The sequence below is a fragment of the Delphinus delphis genome, chromosome 6, assembly GCF_949987515.2.
Source record: "Delphinus delphis chromosome 6, mDelDel1.2, whole genome shotgun sequence".
NCBI classification, from domain to species: Eukaryota; Metazoa; Chordata; class Mammalia; order Artiodactyla; family Delphinidae; genus Delphinus; species Delphinus delphis.
This window is the reverse complement of record NC_082688.1, coordinates 90230687-90252800: the sequence shown is the minus strand read 5'-3', so window position 1 is coordinate 90252800 and position 22114 is coordinate 90230687. Positions and strand designations below refer to the sequence as shown.

The 22114-nt window shown below is 37.3% G+C and overlaps 1 protein-coding gene across 5 annotated transcripts in view; it reads right to left on the bottom strand.

Moving 5' to 3' along the window:
* The window catches only part of ZNF484 (zinc finger protein 484), a 30245-nt gene extending 8572 nt beyond the window's left edge, over nucleotides 1-21673 (bottom strand). Inside the window, exons 1-5 of one of the 5 annotated variants that reach the window (XM_060015067.2) lie at nucleotides 21510-21667; nucleotides 11459-11503; nucleotides 9204-9305; nucleotides 4325-4575; nucleotides 4078-4173 (exon numbers count right to left, since the gene is read on the bottom strand). In XM_060015067.2, the coding sequence (XP_059871050.1) occupies nucleotides 4078-4114 (37 nt within the window). In that variant the 5' untranslated portion in view covers nucleotides 4115-4173; nucleotides 4325-4575; nucleotides 9204-9305; nucleotides 11459-11503; nucleotides 21510-21667. Of the gene's footprint in view, nucleotides 1-4077; nucleotides 4174-4324; nucleotides 4576-9203; nucleotides 9306-11458; nucleotides 11504-21509 lie in introns of all 5 variants that reach the window. The other 4 variants (XM_060015065.2, XM_060015064.2, XM_060015063.2 and 1 more) reach the window with 4 other exon arrangements.
* Nucleotides 21674-22114: the final 441 nt, after the last annotated feature.

Below are 22114 nucleotides of genomic sequence, written 5' to 3'. Positions count from 1 at the left end.
ACTCCTAGCAGAAAAATTTTCAAATCCCTCTGAAATAACACAAAATAACCTCCTCTGCCTATCACATAAATTAAAGAAGTTAATTTCACTAACTATTCTCTAAGGAAACATTTTAAAAAAGAGGTAAAAGACTCAGTTATCACACAAATTAATGTTGTTTTCTCTGAATTTCTGGGGGTTGAAGAATTAGAAAAGGGAAAAGCAATGTATGCTGTAATAGTTAGGTCCAATTCAAGGAGTAAGTGAAACCTGAGAGCAAAGCATAAGTATGTGGATTATTTGAATAGGCAGATAAGCCAGAAAATAAAGGGTCAGACGCAGGGGTATCATTAAAGAAAGTGTTAAAACAAAGTGAACATGATTATGGAAACTAAACAGAGATAAATGTGAATTGCAAATATGAGGCATGTTCTTCCTTTAGTTTATAAACCCATTGAGAGAGGAATTTGTCATATGTTAGATAATATTTTGTACCATATAGCTATGACAAGATAAGCAGAATATTTTAATCAGCATCTAAGAAAAAAAGTTAAAAAAAAAAAAGGAAACAGTACATCCAAATAGGGTTAGAATAATCCAGGCATAAGTAAATACAGACATGGTTTTGGTGATATCACTAGAAAGTAAAAGGAGGAAGGCATCTAACTGATATTTTATAAAAGAGAAAAATTAGTAGAAAGAGCATAAAGAATTATTTGAGAAGATGAGTCACAGGGAAAAGCAAAAAGCACAATAAAATATGACAAAATTTTGAAAGGTGTACCATCTGCTGTTAGCATGCTGCACTGTAACTGCTCTTCCTCCACACAAGCAGCCACCTGATGGGCCCTTATATGTGTAAGGTATCAGTTGTTCCCCTGAAAGGCTTATGCCAGAATTGAGACACATGATTCAATCTGAGACACACAGATAGGTCTAGGCCACTTTAACGAAGGCATTGTCCTTTACATATGTCCCATAATGCCAATAACTTCCAACTTCAATTGGTTAAAAATATGACAGAGCATTATAATTTATTTATATTGTTTAAAATCTTATAAACCCTGCTAAGGTCTGTGTGTACATTACATGTATTTAAACTCTGTGTTGATTATTTGTTTTTGCTTCTTTCACATAACATTTCATAGTACATTTCTGTATATTAGTACTTCCTATACTTATAATTTTTTTTTATAGTTATGGTAGTTTTTCCTCTGTTTGGACCATTTGGGATGTTTAGTTTATCCTCATACATAGTGTAGCCATAAAAATCTTTGTGTCAACTTCTTGACTTTTCTTTTGCTTACTTCCTTGGAGTATGTCCCCAAAGTAGAATTTCCAGGGCAGGAAGCATGTTCAGTTTAATATCACTTATTATATGTTTCCAGAGTTCTTTCCAGAAAGATTTGGCTAAACTTACAGAGCTTTCAGCATTGTACCTGTTTCTCAATGTACCTGCCATCATTGTTTTAACTGTTATTTGTTTTTTGATGTTTTTATGTTTGTCATTTTTATTTCAATTTCACTTATTGCTAATCAGCCTACAAAATATACATATAAATGTGATTATTTACTCTGATTCTTATTTCCACTTATTAATTATACTCTGAGAGAATAAATATATCCTCACCCACCCACAGAGAAAAAAAAATATGACAGAGACTTGTGGGACTCAGCAAATGTAGCATAAAGTAACACAGCTCAAAGTGTATACTCACCAGAGAGCAGTAAAGCCACAGAACAAGAGAAGAAAGACCCCCTGGTGGTGGTCATCGCCTAAAGATCCTGTTTACTACATACCAACTGTTAAGTCACCTGCGGAGGAGGAATGGACTCCCACCCCAAATTTGGTTCAAATCTCAAGAGTGATGATTTGACACACATACCAATAAGGTGTGAAAAGGTTCATTACTCACACAATGAGGCTTTTAAAGGGAGCGCTCCCAAGCAGGTCCAAAAGTGACTTAAGAGAGCAAGAAAAGGAAACTTGCTTGGGTTTTTTATGGTGGTTGGGATATGGGGCTAAGCTGACTGATAGAGTGCAACTTCCCACTAGTACCAAGGGAGAGAGCACCTAGACTTTCTTGTAAGTTTGCCCAGATGTGCGGCAGAAGGTGAAGAGAAAGTGGTGAAGTTTAGAAGGTGTCAGCAGTCAAATACCAAAAATGAAGTCAGAATCTACTACAAGGTACATGATAAGATGTTCAAAATATTTTGTTATTAGAGAAACACAAATTAAAACAATAGTTAGAAATTAAAATCCATCAGATTAGCCACATTATGTGAAATTATTAAAAATATGGGCAGGGATGTGGAGAAACTGATGCCCTTGTATGTTCAGGGGATTGCAGACTAATACATCCAATCTAGAAAACAACATGTTTATACTTAGTTAAATAAAGTATTAGTATACTCAGTAATAAAACAATTCCACTACTCTTCCTCAAGAAATTCTCATTTCCTATAAGAATAGTTCATGAAGAAATTTATTACAGTACTAGTTGTAGTAGCTAGAAAGCTGGACAAGTAAATATGGTATATATACACACTATGAAATGTATGCGTCAATTAGAAGAAATGAACTAGAAAAACACATTGTAACATGAACCAATTTAGTTCTGAGAGAAAAAAATAAGAAACTGAGTAGGACGTACAGCACAGTACCATTTCTATAAATTAAAATGACCAAGAATTTAAATTTTATAAATACCCCACAAATACAAGGATAGATTGCAAACATATCAAATATAATAGAGCAGTTGCCTCTGGGAAGAATAAAAACAAACAGGGAGTGAGGATTAAAAGGGATAAGTAAAGAAATAAAATAAAATTTTTTTTAAATTGTAAAATAGGGAATTCCCTGGCCGTCCAGTGGTTAGGACTCTGAGCTTCCACTGCAGGGGGGCACGGTTCGATCCTGGTCAGAGAACTAAGATCCTGCATGCTGCAGGGTGTGGCAAAAAAAAAAAAAGAAAAAAGTTATGAAAGAAATAAAATAAGAAGGGGAGCTTAAACAGAGTGATGAATATATTGACTACAAACTGAGGACTGCGATTTACTCGATTTCCTGCACACAAGGTACAGAAACTTTTTCTAAAATATCAAAATTAATAAATTAATCAGAAAGACCTAGTGAGTGTTGTGTTACACTAGCCAGGTAGGAAGAAAATGTCAGGAAGCATAATTACTAATATCACATACAATAAAAAGCTGTCCCCAATTGTAGGTAATGGTACCCTCAAAGTCAACAGTTGGAGGAGAGGCATGGGAGAAGATATAATAAGGCCATCTCTAGGTGACAATTCTGAAGCACTAAGGGAAAAGAAAAACAATGAAAAGAAATCAGCAGGAGTGTGACCCACAGTAATTTTTTTAAAAAGCAACTCTATGAGCCCCTGAATGTGTAAGAAAATGATTTAAGACCTTGATGGAGGTAAAAAGAATAAAAAAATGCTATAAAAAGGGAGGAAAAGCAAAAAGGCAGTATCTTAAATCCAACATACCAGTAGTTGTAGCACATCCCTCCTAAAAAGTCAAGCAAAGTGGGATGAAGAGAGTGGCATGGACATATATACACTAGCAAATGTAAAACAGATAGCTAGTGGGAAGCAGCCACATAGCACAGGAAGATCAGCTCAGTGCTTTGTGACCACCTAGAGGGGTGGAATAGGGAGGGTGGGAGGAAGACGAAGAGGGAGGAGATATGGGGATATATGTATATGTATAGCTGATTCACTTTGTTATAAAGCAGAAACTAACACACCATTGTAAAGCAATTATACTCCAATAAAGATGCTTTTTAAATTAATTAATTAATTTAATTAAATAGACAACCAGCAAGGACTTACTGAATAGCACAGGGAACTCTGCTAAAAAAAAAAAAAAAAGTCAAGCAACAAAGACACTGATATTGGAAGGGGCCTGAAGTGGGGATGGCATTTAGATGTCCAAGGGGCCAATATCAACTCTATCCATGCAGTTCCAAAAGTTCAGAATGTTGAGAAACATCATAACAATAGCACTTCAAAGTTGTCAGCTTCTGCCAGTACAACTGCAGTTCGATTGTGCTATCTCTTATGCTTTTTGTTCCCTACTCACCTAGATAGCTCTGGCTTGAGATTTCACCATCCAACATACATGGCTGTTCTCCCCGCTCCAAGTTGAAAATGACTTCTGGTTTGGGAACTTGACACCCTAATAACAGGAAATGATAAAATACTTGATTTCAGAGGTCATACAATGAAATATTCCATTTACTTTCCAGAAAAGTTCATGGGGAACAGAAGTATATTCATAATATTGTTAAGAACACAGGACAAAAAATAAGGACAAAACTATTACATACTTCAGATGTCCTGCAGTCTTTAAAAGTCCCACGTACCTCAGAAATCTCACAGATTTCAGAAATTCCACTGAGAAAGAAAATACACTCAATTAGGTACAGCCTTACCCAGCAGAGCTGTGCTTACCCACTGAGATCAAGTTGAAATAGTTTTCCAGCATTACATCCCTGTATAGACTTTTCTGAGCAAGGTCCAACTGTTGCCACTCCTCCCTGCTGAAGTCTACAGTTACATCCTTGAAAGACACTGATCCCTGGAAAAACACATGCTTATTCAATGTAAAGGATCAGGATTGCAGGACAGGAACAAGATATTTAGAAACTTATTTTTAATAATTTTTAACATGATATGACATATAAGATTCTGACTAAATACCTAAATTTTACATTATTATTTCAAGGAAAAAATAAATATTAAAAGTATCATGCCATTCTTTCTATGGTTCTGATAATATTCTGGAGTTGTATTTTGTTTTGTTTTTATCTGTGTGCTGGTTACAAAAGAATAAGCTGTGAAAACTCATCAAGCTGCATACATGATTTGTGCATTCTTTTCTATGTATGCCATATTTCATTAACACTTCACTTAGAATATATCTTCTGCTTTTCACTTTGCACTCATCAATCTACTAAGTCAATTCTTTCTTTAAAAAAGATGAATAAAATAGGCTTCTTTTTCCAATAAACTGTGTGGTATTGGTATAAGTATAGATGATAGAATTCAATGGAATGTAACCAAGAATCCAGAAATAAACCCTCATATTTAGGGTAAACTGATAATTCAACACAGGTGTCAAAACAATTTAAAAGGGGAAAAATAGTCTTTTCAACAAATGGTGCTAGGACAAGTGGACATCCACATGCAAAAAAATGAGGTTGGACTCCTACCTCATGCCATATTAAAAAAATAAACTCAAAATGGATCAAAAGACCTAAATGTTCTTAAGTTTTAGCTAAGAAGGGTATATCTTTGTGACATTGGATTTGTCAATGATTTGTTTTTTTTTTTAGATCTTTATTGGAGACTAATTGCTTCACAATACTGTATTAGTTTCTGTTGTAGTTTCTGTTGTACAACAAAGTGAATCAGCTATATGTATACATATATCCCCATATCCCCTCCCTCTTGAGCCTCCCTCCCACCCTCCCTATCCCACCCCTCTAGGTCATCACAAAGCACCCAGCTGACCTCCCTGTGCTATGCTGCTACTTCCCACTAGATAACTATTTTACATTTGGTAGCATATATATGTCAATGCTTAGATATAAAATTAGTCATCAGAATAATCAAAAATAAAACCAATGCAACGTCTGCCAACTAATGATGAATTTTAAAATGTGGTATATCCATACAAGAGATTATTCAGCCATAACAAGAAATGAAGTACTGATTTATGCTACAATATGGATGAATCTTGAAAATACTATGCTAAGTGAAAAAAGCCAGTCACAAAAGACCACATATTATATGATTCTATTTATATGAGATGTCCAGAACAGGCAAACCTATTGAGACAGAAAGAAGACTACTGGTTGCCCAGGGCTAGGGGGGAATGGAAGGATGTTGGGGGGGGGGGTGTGACAGCTAAAAGGTATGAGTTGGAGTAGGGAGGGAAAGAAAGAAAATGTTCTAAAACTGTGAAAAAGGGTGCACAACTCCATGAATATACTAAAACCCACTGAATGCACACTTTAAATGGGCAATATATATGGTATGTGAAGGAGACCAGAACTCAAACACATGGCCAATCTTCCTCTCAGGACATCTGTCAAATTCTAGGGTTGTATGGGCAGAAGACTAAAAACTTAAGCAGAATAACCTCTGAAAAGCAAAGCAAAATTTTAGTAGTCTGGTAAGAAGACAGAGTTGGCATCTGTAAGGAGGAGGGTCCACAGAAGACAAACCAGGCTCTCAGCTGAAAATCTTAGATGGCCAGAGTGAACCAAAGGTAGACTATTATTAGGGCTTAAACTCAGCCTTGATTCAACATAACACTGTGCCTGACTGGATAAAGATGTTCATCTTCTACTCTATCTGCTCAGGGAAAGATGAATCCACTATTGAGAAAGATATCATAATCTAGATCTTCTACAATGCTTTATGCATGTTTTGATACAATAAAAGAAATCCTATGCCTATCAGAAAACAGGGCCAAATATCCAAAACCAGAGGAAAAAAATTCAAAAGAAACAGTCCTACAGCACTTTGGAGTTAGAAGAAAAGATGGAGAATTTCATTAGAGAAAATGGGACTTATAATAAAGATATCAAATGAAAACAGAAAAATTCAGTGTCTAAAATTAAGAACTGAGAGAGGTTTAATAGCAGAATACAGAATTACTGAAATGGAAGACAAGCAAACAGAAAATATACAAACCAGACCACAGAGGTTTTTTTTAATAAAATAAACACAAGTGCATGTGACGTATCACATGTACAACACAGTGAAAAGGAATAACATATTGTAGTCTGAGAAGATAAAGAGGGAGAATATGAGGCAGAAGCAAAATTTGAAAAAGTAATGGTGAATGACAGCAACTCAAAGATTCATGAAGTTTCTCAAATCCCACTTTACAATACTGTAAATACTGACTATGCAAAAACAGTAACAGTAATATCTTGTGAAGTTTAAAATATGTGTAGAATTTAAATGCAGCAAATGGAATTAAGGTGTTTTAGTATCTACTGAGAAGGGGGCAAGGGAATAATGAGTTAAAAATGGATATTGTAATATCTAGGGAAACAAATGAAAGAATGTATAACAAGCAAGTTAACAAAATTAAAATTTTGACTAATCTAAAAGAAAGTCAAGAAAGGAATGTAAAAATAATATTAAACAGACAGTTCAAACATAAAACTAATAAAACTGGATATAGGACTTCCCTGGTGACATAGTGATTAAGAATCTGCCTGCCAATGCAGGGGACACGGGTTCGAGCCTTGGTCCAGGAAGATCCCACATACTGCGGAGCAACTAAGCCCTCACACTACAACTACTGAGCCCGCATGCCACAACTACTGAAGCCCGTGTGCCTAGAGCCCATGCTCCCCAACAAAGAAGCCACCACAATGAGAAGCCCGGGTACCACAACAAAGAGTAGCTCCCGCTCGCCACAACTAGAGAGAGCCCGTGCCCGGCAACAAAGACCCAACGCAGCCAAAATAATTAATTAATTAATTTAAAAAGAAAGAAAGAAATAAAGAAAAAAAAACCTGGATATAAATTCAAGTATATCAGTAATTGCATTAAATATAAATAAATTAAACAATCAAATTAACAGCAAAGATTGAGACTTCCAGTTCAAAAAAAAAAAAAGTTAAATGCATTCCACCCTATTCATCCTGCTAAATACCTAGGTTTTTTTCTAAAAACCTAGAAATATATACAAGCATCTTTCCACACCCTTGACTTTCTCTCAAGAGCATACTTTCCTACAGTGAAACTAATTTTAGCATCTTTTGGAATCTTGATAGCCCCAAAATTTCCCAAAACATCAAACCTAGTTCCTTTTTGCTCAACAGTTCTTCCTTCAATCTGTCTCTTAACATTCATATTTTACTATAAGCAAGAAGAAGAAACCAGGCTAGATCTTCAACCTTTTGCTTGAAAATCTCCTCTGAGAAAAATACAAGTTCATCATTGACAAATCTGCTTTTCACATAACTACAGGACAAAATTCAGCTAAGCTTTCTGCCACTGTATAACAGAGATGTCCTTTTCCTCTAGTTTCCAGTAACATGTTCCTCATTTCCTTCTGAGTCTTCGGCAGCGGCACCATTAACACCCATATTTCTATCAATAGTCTGTTTATAATAATTGAAATATTCTCTAAAACAATATAGCTTTTTTCCTAGTGTGCTCCTCACTTCATTCTGAGTCCTCTAGCAGAGTTAACATTCATATTTCTATTATCAATCTGTTCGAGGAAATCTAGGCTCTTGCTATTATACTCTTCAAAATTTTTACAGTTTCTATTACCAAATTCCGAAGCCATTTGACATTTTTGGGTATTTGTTACAGCATCATTCCACTTCCAGGTACCAAAATCTGTAATGGTTTCCTATTGCTGCTGCAACAAATTGCCACAAACTTAAAACACAAATTTATTATCTTACAGTTCTGGAGGTCAGAAGTTGAAAATAGGTCTTACTGGGCTAAAATCAGTGTGTTGGATGCACTCCTTCTGGAGGCTATAAGGAAGAATCCATTTCCTTGTCTTATATGACTTCTAAGAGGCTCGTGGTCCCTTCCTCTATCTTCAAAGCCAGCAGAGTAGCATCTTCAAATCTCCCCTTGACTCTGACCCTTCTGCCTCCCTCTTTCACTTATAAGGAACTGTGATTACACTGGGCCCTCCCAGATAACCCAGAATAATCACCCCATCTCAAAATCCTTAACTTAATCGCATCTTCAAAGTCCCTATTGTCATGTGAAGTAACATATTCACGGGTTTCAGGAATTAGGATGTGGATACCTTTGGGGGTTATTATTCTGCCTATCACACCCAGTAAGAAAAGATGGGATAGTAAAAGTAAAAAGAGTGGCTTAAAATTTCTGAGTAAAAATGACTTACAATCTAGAATTAGCTATGAAATTACTGAGGGTAAAATAAAAATATTTCCAGACATGCAAGGTCTCAAAAAATTTACTTTCCACACAATACTTTCTAGAGAGCTACTGGATAATATTCTCTAAAAATGAAAGCATAAATCAGGAAACAGCCAGAAAACAAGAGCTCCAATACTTGAGAGACATGAAAGGAATTCCTAGTATCATGCCAAAGGGAGACCCCCAAGTCAGTAGATGAGTATCAAATAGAGAGCAACTTCAAGCAGGTCAAAGACTCTAAGGGAAGCTTCTTTCAACAGCTGAAATAAATACCTATATTCTGGAGCCAAATTGCTTGGGTTTTACTTCTGGCTTCACCACTTACTAGCAGTGTGACCCAGGGCAAGTTACTTCTCTGTGGATCTGTTTCCTTCTCTGTAAAATGAGGATAATGATTATAGATACCTCAGAGGGGTTATGATTAAATCAGTTAATAGAGAATGTTTATAGTGCCTAGCATATAGTAAGCCTATATTAATGTTTGTGATTACTGTTATTATCTAATATATTTTAACATATTGAGAAGATATTTATATACCTGGGAAGAATGTGAAGTTGAATTAGTGATCCAAATATGTAAAATGAAACATGATTAAACCAAACAATAATAAATTCCAGGTAAAACAAAAAATAGTGCATAAAAGGTAAAATAAATGGTTCAGCTGTGAATATAATTAAAATAATCATATTAATAAATACAGCCTATTGATTTACCCAAAATTATGATATACCTATATTAGAAGGAGGGGAAGAAGAAATGTTCGTGTAAGTGTTGAAGGCTTAAGTGTCTGAAAGAGAGTTAAATTCCTATTTTCCATTGTGCTAAGTCAGTAGAAACTGCCTAAAACTGAAAACCAAAAGGTACCAATATAAACATGTTATTTAGACATGGGAACATAAATACTAAAAAAATTAGTTCAATTGAGTTCAGAGTGATGTGATTACCTTTAAGAAGCTGCAATTTGAGGGATAAGAGAGCAGCTAACAGGTGGTTTGTTTTTTTTTTAAATGAAGCTTCAAAAAACTATTTGATTGAGTAAACATATCTATAACCTTAATGATATTCAAAATTAAATATTTACTTTTAAAAGTTAAAATGCAAAGAACAAACATGTAAAAAAATTGAAAAAAAAAAAGACCATGCTTAATATATAAATAACTCCTCCTTTAAAAAAAAAATCAATGAACTGACTTCAACCCCTGGAAGAACAGAGTAGACGCACTTGTCCCTATTCACCCACTAAGTACCTCTAGTAACCATAGACATTATCCATAAAGCAAACATAAGAAGACTGAAAGCTTAAAGAAAAAAAAGCAAACTGTCTAGGGACCTCAGGAACCAAGGAACTACACAGCATGAGTTTCCTGAAGTCTATTGACTCATACAGCCCTGAGCAAGTACTAGAAAAGCCTACAACCCAGAAATACCAACAAAGGCACAACAAAAAAACTCACAGAAAAGTCTGCTCTCTCTAGCTAAAAGACCAGGAAAGGGGCAATCTAGAAACAGAAAACGTTTAGGCAAAACATGCTCCAGCCAAACATAATAAATAAACAGAAAACTCTGGGCCTGATGCCATGCCCATCAGCAAAGACCCAGTGGGTAGCTTAGATTCCCACTCTTACCTGGTTGAACAGAGGGGCCCCATCACACTCCAATGGAGTGGTATGGAAAAAGAAAAAAGCCAAGTGGAGTTTTGGGACTTTCATCCATGCATAGTAGTAATGAAAGAAAAAAATAGAACAATATCCCTCCTAAACATGATACAAAAATCCTTAAAAAATATACTAGCAAATACAAATATATAAAAAGAAGTGTATGTCATGACCAACTGGAAATTATTCAGAGGTTGCAAGCCTGCTCAATATGTGAAAATCAATCAATGTAATCTACGGCAGCAATAAGCTAAAAAGGAAAATCACCTGACCATGTCAACTGATGCAGAAAAAGCAACTGACAAAACTCAACATCCATTCACTCAAAACTTTGCCTCACAAGGTGGTCCTTGCACCAGCAGCACTAACATCCTGTGGGAATCCCCGTCCTATTAAATCAGAATTTGAAGTCATGTGCCAGTGTGCAACGCACTGCTTTGTAAGTCACTATAGAAAACCTGTTAGTGAACTTCTAACAGGGTTGTTAAAGACACTGTCCTATCTCCATTCATCTGAAGATCTATCAAAAATTTTCTCAAACATCAAAAACCAGGAAATAGTTACTATAGATGAAATAAATTACTTTTCAACAATATAAACCATGTACTTCACTTCCATCATTGCTATGTCTTTCAGGAAGATCAGAGACAATTTTACAGTTCAAAGTTCATAACTGTGTGAAGCCACACAACTCACATATACCTATAATCCAAGCTTGACTTGGAGTTGATAATCTCTTCTTTACTTTCTCTGATCTTAGTTTTCATTTATTTATACTTACACATTTACTGTATGGGTTAATAGATGCCTCCTAAAATCCACTAAAAAATAAAGAAAGCAACAAATAAATACATGAACAAATAAGAACTCACCAGGGACTTGGTCATTTCTGGTTCTTCTGGGAAAGGGGCAGAGATCTGAAAAAACAGATTGATAGAGGGACCGATGAGAGAAGGAAGTGTGTCAATGGCACACATGGACATATACATCATTTAGTGTCCATGCAACTGACCCAAAAACTTACTCCTAGAATTACATTATAAAAAAATCATCCTGTGTTGCACAAAGATTTAAATCCAGGAGTTTTACCACAGCTAATACCAAAAAAAAAAGTTTAGAAACATCTTGATAACAATAATTGTGGACAGCTTTAAATACTTTATAGGGCATAATATAGACATAATGTCATGTAAAATTAAACTACTGTAGAAAAATGTGTTAAAATGCTAAGTAAAAATATGTACCAAACAGTATGAGTCCATTTTCATTGAACAATATGTGTGTACATACACACATACATGAATGAATTCATGCACATAGAGAAAATTATCTGGAAGGAACTATATGTTAACAGATATAATATTTGGGTGATGGTAAAATTATAAGTAATTTGAATGTTTATATTTTTCTTATTTGCTAGTAAAAAGCAAAGTAACTTTTTAATGATTTTGCTCTGAGCTTCTGTGACCAGCCCCTCACAAGTAGTGAGAACATCCATAAGTAAGACCAAAAAAAGGGCGACTGCTAGCTTTTTCACTGTTCTTTGCTTACAGTTCTTTTTGGGGGGGGGGCACACCCCGCGGCTTGCGGGATCTTAGCTACCAGAACAGGAATTGAACCAGGACCCAGCAGTGAAAGTGCTGAGTCCTAACCACTGAGCCACCAGGGAATTCCCGCTTCCCATTCTTAAAAGGGAACTGTCAGTGGAAACTTTGTCTTAACTACAACATAGTAAGTGGATTTGGTTCTAGTTAATAAACCTTAAGACCTAAGTCACCTACTAACTGAAGCCACTGTTTTCTAATTTTTTTTGTGTGTGTGTGGTACGCGAGCCTCTCACTGTTGTGGCCTCTCCCGTTGCGGAGCACAGGCTCCGGACGCGCAGGCTCAGCCGCTCCGGGCCTAGCCGTTCTGCTACATGTGGGATCTTCCCGGACCGGGGCACGAACCCGTGTCCCCTACATCGGCAGGCGGACTCTCAACCACTGAGCCACCAGGGAAGCCCCTCTAATTTTTTTATTGAGTTTTCTAACATAAAGAGTTGAATTATTAGTACAAGAAATACACATATACCTTCCATCTAGTTTCAACAATTAGTATTTTGCCATATTTGTTTAATCTTTCTACATACACATATAGTTACATGTAAATGCATACATGTATATGAGTATACTAGTGTATATAGGGTTTTTTTGGCTGAACCATTTGAAAGTTGCAGATATCATGACACTTCATGCCTAAATTCATAACATCAATCTCCTAAAAGATTATTATCATGCCTGAGAAAATTATTAGCAATTCTATAACACTTTAATATTCAGCTCATATTCAAAATTCCCAATGACACCAGAAAAACCTTTTCTTGCTGTTTTGTTGAAAGCATGTTCCAATCGAGACTCATACATTGGGGACTGTGTCCCTTTTACCCTAGACCTATCCTCCCCATTATCTTTTTATGATGGACTTTTAACATTTTTGCTTCTAACATACACTTTCTAATATAAACAACATTTTGGTTACTTCTTTGCTAATTTTTTTGTGTGGTATAACTTATGTAAAGTACATTAATATTAAGTATACATCACTTTCCCCTATTTTTCACATCTGCCATCCAGATCAAGAGAGAGAACATTTCTAGCACCTTTGGAAAGTATTAGGGAATCAAACCGTTATTTCTGAAACTTGTCAAAAAGCAAAAGATTCAGTCAAGCATAACCAAACACTTCATGAAGGAATTTCTTTTTCTGCTTATATACTTATTCCAGCTACAAGTTGCCAACTAAAAATTGGCACTTGCCATCTGCCTCTACAAGGGTTAAGTCACTAGCCACTGCAGCTGCTGACCTTCAACACATCCTGAAAGGAGTTCAGGGTGGAGATCAGGAATGAGGCACTTGATGCTCTGGCAAAAACTGGCAGAACAGCCCTGCAGATAGTAAGATATTTTCAGGAGAATATTTTATGAGCCCAAATTCTTGCATCTCCTCATATCTAGAAAGGCATTAAAATCATTAACAGAGACATCTGCTCCTTGTGACTAGCAGCAACCTTCGCAGGACTAGCAGCAAGACTTTGCCAAAATGTGTGCTTGACTGTACGTACCACCCCCTTCACCTGAATCATATATAATACTGACCCTCCCCGTTAGCTCTCAGAGCAGTTTCTCAGAGCTATATAAAACAGTCTCCTGGGCTATAGTCCTCATTTTGCCCCAAATAAGACAACTCTCAACTCTCACATTATGCATTTTTATAAGTCAACAAAGTAAAAGAATGGTAGAAATAGAAATGTCCATTTTGCACACATAATGAAATATGGATCTAAGAAACAATCATCAATGGCTGCTCACATCACAAAACAGATAACCAGACATTATGTGCCTCCTGATCAAGTATATCACATGGGAAGTAGTCTTGCTCCCCAAAAGACAAAAACAAAAAAAGGAATCTGAATCTGATCAAGCCTCTAAATCTTACCAATCCAATCCACATAAAATGATACTTTAAAATGTATTGTAATTTTTTAAGGTGTGATAATATCACCGTGGCTATTTTTATTAAAGGAATTTTACATATTGAAATATTTATGGATAAAATGACAAAATCTTTGAGATTTGCTTCAAAATAATCCAGCAGAAGAAAAGAAATATTGGAGGAAGGGATAGACGACAAATGACTGGGCATGAGTTGATAATTGTGAAAATTGATGGGTAATTGTGGCACGAGGGCTTCTCTCTAGTTGTGGCGTGGGGTTTTTCTCTTCTCTAGTTATGGCACACGGGCTCCAGAGCGCATGGGCTCTGTAGTTTGTGGCACATGGGCTCTCTAGTTGAGGCGTACAAGCTCAGTAGCTGTGGTGCACAGGCTTAGTTGACCCGTGGCATGTGGGATCCTAGTTCCCTGACCAGGGATTGAACCCGCATCCCCTGCATTGGAAGGCGAATTCTTTACCACTGGACCACCAGGGAAGTCCCCTAAATGAAGCTTCTTTATACTAGTTTCTCTACATTTGTATTTTTTAAATTTTCACAGGAAAAGTTTAAAAAGTCATTTTTTAGATAACATCAGCTGAAAAAAATGCACAACCTAAAAGGTGAGAATTATGTTTTATTCGGCGGAATTGCTGAGAACTTAAGCCCAGGAGGCAGCCTCTCAGATAGCTCTGAGAGACTGTTCCAAAAAGGTAAGGGAGGAGCCAGGATATATAGGAGTTTTTACAAAAAAAAAAAAAAAAAATTAGGTAGCTGGAACATGAAAAGATTACTGTTAAAGAAAATCCACTGTAATAGTCTATATGGGAAAAGAATCTAAAAAAAAGTGGATATATGCATAAGTATAACTGATTCACTTTGCTGTACACCTGAAACTAACACAACATTGTAAATCAACTATATCCAATAAAAATTTTTAAAAAAGAAAAGAAAAAGAAAATCCAGACATCTCAAGTTAATGAATTTAGCAGTTCTCTATGTATGGGAAGATTCGAGAGTCTGGGCTCATTAAATCATGGCTTTGATATGCACCTTAAATATCTAGGGCCAGTATCCTGGGTTTTTTCCATACTGAATCCCCTCAGGGTGCACAGTGGGGGCGAGTGCAGTGGCTGATGGATTGTTGACCACAACTTCCTTTGTTTACTGATACAGCAGATGACAACTTTCTTTGTCCAAAATAATCAGAGAACTCTGACTATAGATTGAATAGCAGATGATATTAAGGAGCTACTGTAACTTTTGTTAGGTGAGTAATGGCCTGGGGGTTATGTGGGAGAAAAAAGTCCACATCAGTTGGATTTGCATGCTAAAGTATTTGTGGGTGAAATGACATGGTATCCAAGATTTGTTTTAAGATATTCTAACTAGAACAAAGCAAGTGAGAAGAGATAGGTGAAACAACACTGGCAAATAGTTGATAATTATTGAGACTGGGTGATGAGGGCATTTGTAGGTTCATTATAACATTTTCTCTACTTTCCTGTATGTTTGAAATTTTCTATAATAAAAACTTAAAAAAATAAATCCTCTCCCACTACAGGGAACAGCCTTTGAGTACATGACATGGGCCATGCATTGTTCACATTGCAAAGGATCATGCTTTGTTTCAGCAAGTCCACCTCTGAGAAGATTCGTGCTTCTGGGCTTCCCCCTCCCCACTCACAGGAACTGTCATATTCCTGCCAAGCCAGGATTTGAACTGGATATGGGATCTATGAGACAAGCTCTTTTTGGCTGGCATGTTCACAATGAGCTTCACCTCTGTTTCCTTAGAACTCCAGTCTTCCCAGGAGCCCTAAGTTGAGTGAGGGTCCAAAGACTGCCAGTGATTATCGGGCCAAGTTGGGCTGGAGTCTGAAAAAATGATCCTGAAGGTTCAACTAAGTGGTCTGACCTCAGGGCTCTGTGGAAACACAAAGGGATCCTGACAGAGAGAGTGCCACTCAGTGACAGCCTCTCAGCTGTCCTCGCAAGAGTGCATCAAACAGTATGGAACAGGGTGGCACAGGGGAAATATATGAGGTGTGGAGCCAAATCAATGTACATTTGAATCCCAGGTCTTCCATCTTCTAGCTGTGACAATCTGAAGAACTTACTTCAGTCTCAGTTTCCTCATCCTTATACTTTTAAGATAAACCAATTTTATAATACTTAAAAAGCACTCAGTCCATGTGTGGCACATACGTGCTTGTTATATATTAATTACTGCTATTATTACAAGATCAGTAATCCACATAGAATGCAATTACTGTATCAAACATTATCTGACTTCACCAGCCCCTCAAGTCATCACCAACCCTGACACTCAATTCCTCACTCCCACTCCTCAATCTGCTTACTACAACTGTCAACTGCTGCACACTGACCTCACCCCAGCAGCCATTACTCACACATCAGAATCACTGGTTCCCTTGTCCTGCTTCCCACAGGCCGCAATTGAGGCAGAAGATAGATGGGTTCCAGGCTAGACATTTACAACCATCCTCTGTTTATATTTCTTGAGGCAAGAAATAGATGGGCTCCAGGTTAGACATTTACAGCCAGCTTCCTGTTTACACTTCCAGATAGAAAGAACACAGGAACAGGGTAAACAGCTGCACTTTGCCTCCAGTGGACACTTTAAGATAACAGTAATGGCAGGGGCAGACAGGAGCTGAGTCCTGCCCAGATAAACGATGAAGAGACCACATATTTCTCATGTTTGAGGTCAAGGAGACCTCCCCAACTACACATGCATAGAAAGGCTCCTCAGGGGTCAAAAAAGGGAGGGGGTGCCACCCCATAATAGGTGGTGTCAACCTTCCCACAGGCTTCTGCACTGGAATCCATCTTGGCAAAAAGATGTGCATACATGTGAGGGAGGGACCTAGGATAGGTCAGGTGTGGAAAAAGAAGTGAGATAACTGATTAAAGATAAGCAAAGACCCAGACGAAATGCCTTATATAAATGATTTAACCACCTCTTTACTTCACTCCTCCTCCTTAGGGAGGATGCCCATACTCTTTCTCTCCGGGTGTGTGTCTCTGCCTTGCTTCTGTCTTAACTATACAAACTGTTTCTCTATGTCTCTCCCACATGTTGTGCTGTGTCTCTAATAAACTTTGTACCTGTGTTTACGGTTTCTGCCTCCTTGAAACATTCTTGCTTTCAAACGGGGCAAGAGCCAGGGAAACTTTGCCCTTGCTGGTCTAGGGGCTAGGATTCTTGGTTTTCAGCCAGGCTACCCAGGTCCAATTCTTGGGCATGGAACTAAGATCTCGCTTCAAGCCACCATTCACTGCTCTCTCCACGAGATCACAATCACTCATTCTACAGTCCCTGATCACAGAACCTCCAACATCTCTATCTCATGGTCCTGGTTCTACATCAATCACACCCTGAAAAGGAAAAACTCCTCCTGTGTATTTTTCCTCTATTCTCAACACTTCTGGCCACCAAATGTGTATGTATGTGTGTGTGTGTGTGTGTGTGTGTGTGTGTGTGTGTGTGTGTGTGTGTTGTGTGTGTTGGGAGGAGGGGGCCGCAAACCAAGCAATTCTACAACACCAGCTGGGTGTTCTACAATTTAACTCAGTTCTGACACCATCTACTTAAGAGTTAGAACTAGATCACACAGGTTAAGGGCTTAGTCCTACGAGACTGTCCCCACCCCAACTTCAGGTGCCAATCACAAGTTCAGGTTGTTACTTGTGCTCTGACCAACCGGTTATAATCAGAGGTTCCCACGACCTCCTCCTCAGTCTCCATTAATTTGCTAGAGCAGCTCATAGAACTCAAGAAAATATTTTACTTATTAGATTACCAATTTATTATAAAAGAATATAACTCAGAAACAGCCAGGTAGAATAGAAGAGATGGTTATGGCAAGATACATCGGAAGCAGTGCATCTCTCTCCCAGAATCTCAACATGTTCAATCCAGAAACTCTCCAAACCCCACACTTCTGGGTTTTTATGGAGGCTTCACAATGTACAAATGATTGATTAAATAACTGGCCATTGGCAACTGATTCAACCTCCAGCCAGAGAGTGGGTTTCAAGTTCTAAAATGCTAATAATTTGCTTGGTTCCCCTGGCAACCAGCCCCCATCCAGCAATTCACTAGGGCCTTTCCAAACATCACTTCAGGTGTGGTTGAAAGGAACGTTTTATAGCAAAAAAACCCCCACCAATTTCACCCTAGCCCTTTGATGCTATTTCAAGACACAGGAACAAAAGAAGCCCCTATAGCCCTTATCACTTAGGAAATAATAAAGGTGTTAGGAGCTATGTGCTGGGAACTGTGGATGAAAACCAAAATATATATTTCTTATTATATCACAATACCACATGTACCAATAACTGGCCTCCACACTGTTATCACTACTGTCGACTGAAAAAAAAATGCACAGCCTAAAAGGTGAGGATTATTATTTATTCAGCAGACTCACTGAGGACTTAAGCCAGGATACAGCCCCTCAGATAGCTCTGAGGGACTGTTCCAAAGAGGTAAGGGAGGAGCCAGAATATATATGAGTTTTTGCAAAACAAAACAAAACCAAAACCATCTAATTGGAACATCAAAAGATTACTGTCAATTAAAGAAAATCCAGACATCTCAAGTTAATAAATTTAGCACTTTCCTATATATGGGAGATGCAAGAGTCTAGGCTCACTGAAATCATTCCTTTGACATGCATCAAACTATCTAGGGCCAATATCCTGCTTTTCTCCATTCTGGATTCCCCTCAGGATGCACAGTGGGGGGTGGCTGCAGTGGCTGATGGCTTGATAGCCACACCATACTTTGTTTACTGAAATGGCAGGCAGTGTTCTTTGTCCACACTACCCACAATGCATCTCCATCAGTGATCCCAAGACTCCAATTCCAGACATACCTGTGATGGACTCTGAGAAATCACCCAAGGACTCCTACCACTATCCACACCACTCACTAGGCCTACACCATTAGCCTTTCCAACAAATTTACACACAAACACACACACCAGTTGGAGCTCAATCAGTGAACAAATCTAGGAATATTCTTGAATTTTAAAGGTAAACTTTAAAATCTAAAACACATCTAAATCATGTGTGAAAGAACAGATTATTTACAGAAAAAGAATTAAGAAAATCAAGATGCCCCATCTGCAGTAATGAAAGCTAACTGACATCAGAAGTAGCATCTAAAGGACCACTTCTGTTAGGGTCAAAGACATTTTCAGAAATAAAAGCACTTGAAGAATATCTCTTATCATTACCTGAGGAAAATACCCACAAAAAGTATTCCAAACAAATGTAAAATAAATCAGATGAGAAACAGCAAATAGAAAAATTGTTCAGCAATAATTTTTGCAAGAGAGATGTAATTATTTAAAAAGATGATTATGTGATAAGGAGGCCATTAAACAGAAAATTAATAATACTATCCTATGACAAAACATTTTTAACTATCTCAGGAAAAAAACAGGAGTTATCTGGGGTGTAGAATGGAAACAATGAACAGAAATTTCATCAATCCAATAAAAGTATGAAAAAGGAAAAGAAAATGAGTTAAAATAAATAGTAAACATTAAAACAGAAGGTATAAAAATCAGGTAAATCATTATTACACTAAACTGAAAAGGTAAAATTATCCTATTGACAAACAAAGACTAGGTTATAGGTTGGATTTAAGAAAACTAAAATGTATCTATTATAAGTAGTTAACCTAAACAATGAGACAAATAGAAATATAAAATAAAGACCTGGGCAAAGATAAATCATCCAAATGAAATGAAAGTGAAAACAAGGATAGCAATATAAATACCAAAGTGAAATTCAAAATTGAAATTGCTTTTTGCTGAAAAGAGGGATCCTGTAATAATAGCATCCAATAAATGAAAAAAAATGATACAAAATGCATTAACCATTAGGTTTATGTGTGTCTCTCCCCCAAACACACACAAATAAAGCTAGCAAAAAAAGCATATAAAACTACAAAGTGAATTATTAGTGAGAGATTATTTTTATATCTTTTTCAGAATATGATGAATCAAGTAGACCAAAAATAGGAAAGAAAAAAACTTGAAAAATACTAACAGGCTATATTTAATATACATTAAAAGAAGTTTGTACCACACAAACAGAAAATATACTTTCTCCTATAGCCATTGAACAAAGTTCAATGTAACTTGTGTAACTTGTCTTCAAGGAAAATCTTGACAAATTTTTAAAAGTTGAGACTTTGTAGTCTACAGTTTATGACAATATAATAAAATTTAAAATAAACAAAACATATCAATAATTTGGGAATGAAGAAACTCCAATAACTCAGGATCAAAGTGGAACATCAAACTGAACTTATACATTTCAAAGATAAAGATGTATATAAAAGAAACTTTATACCCCTAAACGTATCCAGTATAAAACTGGGAAAATAAGGGAAAGAATGGCAATTTACATAAAATGGAGATAAAAGGGAAACTATCTAAAAATAAAAAGATAAAATTAATATAAAAACAGAAGAGAGCATAAACACAATCGGTACTTCGAAATGACCAATAAAGTAAACCTTGAGATGATTGATAATAAAAAAGGGAAAGAAAAATGATACATAAATATTAGGAATGACACAGTAGCTACTAACCTGGATATGGAAGGGATCAAAAAGTCTCTAGCAAAGTGTACCATGATAACAATAAAGAAAATTTTCACATACAGAGGTATGGGGAAGTCATTCTGGCTTATACATGTTTCTGCCTGAACTTGTGTGAACACACACAGCACATCTGCTTTAACCATTAAAGTAAAGAAGTCTGTTTCGAAGATAAAAATAAATAACTCCCTTCACATGGCATCCCCTTCCTAGACACCAAGGTCCTGCTCTCTCACTTTACATGTACTAAATCTGGTGCTCTTAAAACCTTGAAGGAATATATCCCTGTCATGTTCGATGTATGATTTTTGTTCTGATAAAGTATAAGACTATGCTAAAAATCATGCTTCAACCCAGAGGTTCCTCAGAGCCTTCTGAGACGCTATCTCCTGCGCTACAGTCCTCAGTTTGGCTCAAATAAAACTCTTTTCTACTCCTGTTATGATTATTTATTGATTATTTCCATCGACAACTTTTAAAATATCAGAAATAGAAACAAACCAGTAAGCAGAAAAAAGAGAGGAAATCAATGAAGATCTAGCATCCTTCCCCCTCAGAACCTTCATTACTCAGGCCCCCCCAGTTATCCTCCCCACTCCCCACAGACTCCGGGAATCCGTCCACAGATCCAACATCAAAGATCCCACAGACCCCATCACTCCGCCTGGGAATCCACCATCATAGACCCCATCACTCCCACCCCATGTCTCCGCGGACCCACCATTAAAGACCCCACTATCAATCCGCCGGGAAGCCACCGTCAAGACCACACCGACCCCTATTATTCCATCCACTGACCGCCTCCATCACTGACCCGATTGTTCTTCACGGACATCAGAGACACCTCTTCACTCAGCCCTCGGAAACTCCCTGCACTCACCAGTCCCTCACCCACGCTCTTTCAAGACAGTGGTCATTTAATCACTGGAACGACAACAGCACCCGCTTCCTTTTTCTGGATCCCTCCCTGTCCTTGCGGAATTCCTTAGGCGCGTCCTGGGTGTGCGCATGCTCAGTAGCGACTTCTTTGCCAAAACTTGCCAGTATCCAACATGGCGCTCTGCTGAACCCCGCCCCTCTCTAAATGTCTTAAATTTGAAGTCATTATGGCGGCGCCCCTGTAGTCACTCAGGCCTGTGGGCGGCCATGTTGAAGTGACGTAGACTTGTGTGTAGTTAAGAGTTGTCAGGAGGAAAGGTGGACCAGAGGTATGTATACTGGAATTAAGCCAGGAACAACCCAGAGCTCTGGGTGACCAGAGTCGGTCACTCCAAGCAGCCCCAGGCCTTTCCCCAACTCCTGTGGCTTCAAACACCATCAAACAATAATATCTAATCAGCAATTATTAAACACTCCGCCCCCAAACAGTAGAATAAACATTCTATGCAAGCACCTATGGAGCATTTACCAAGGGATACC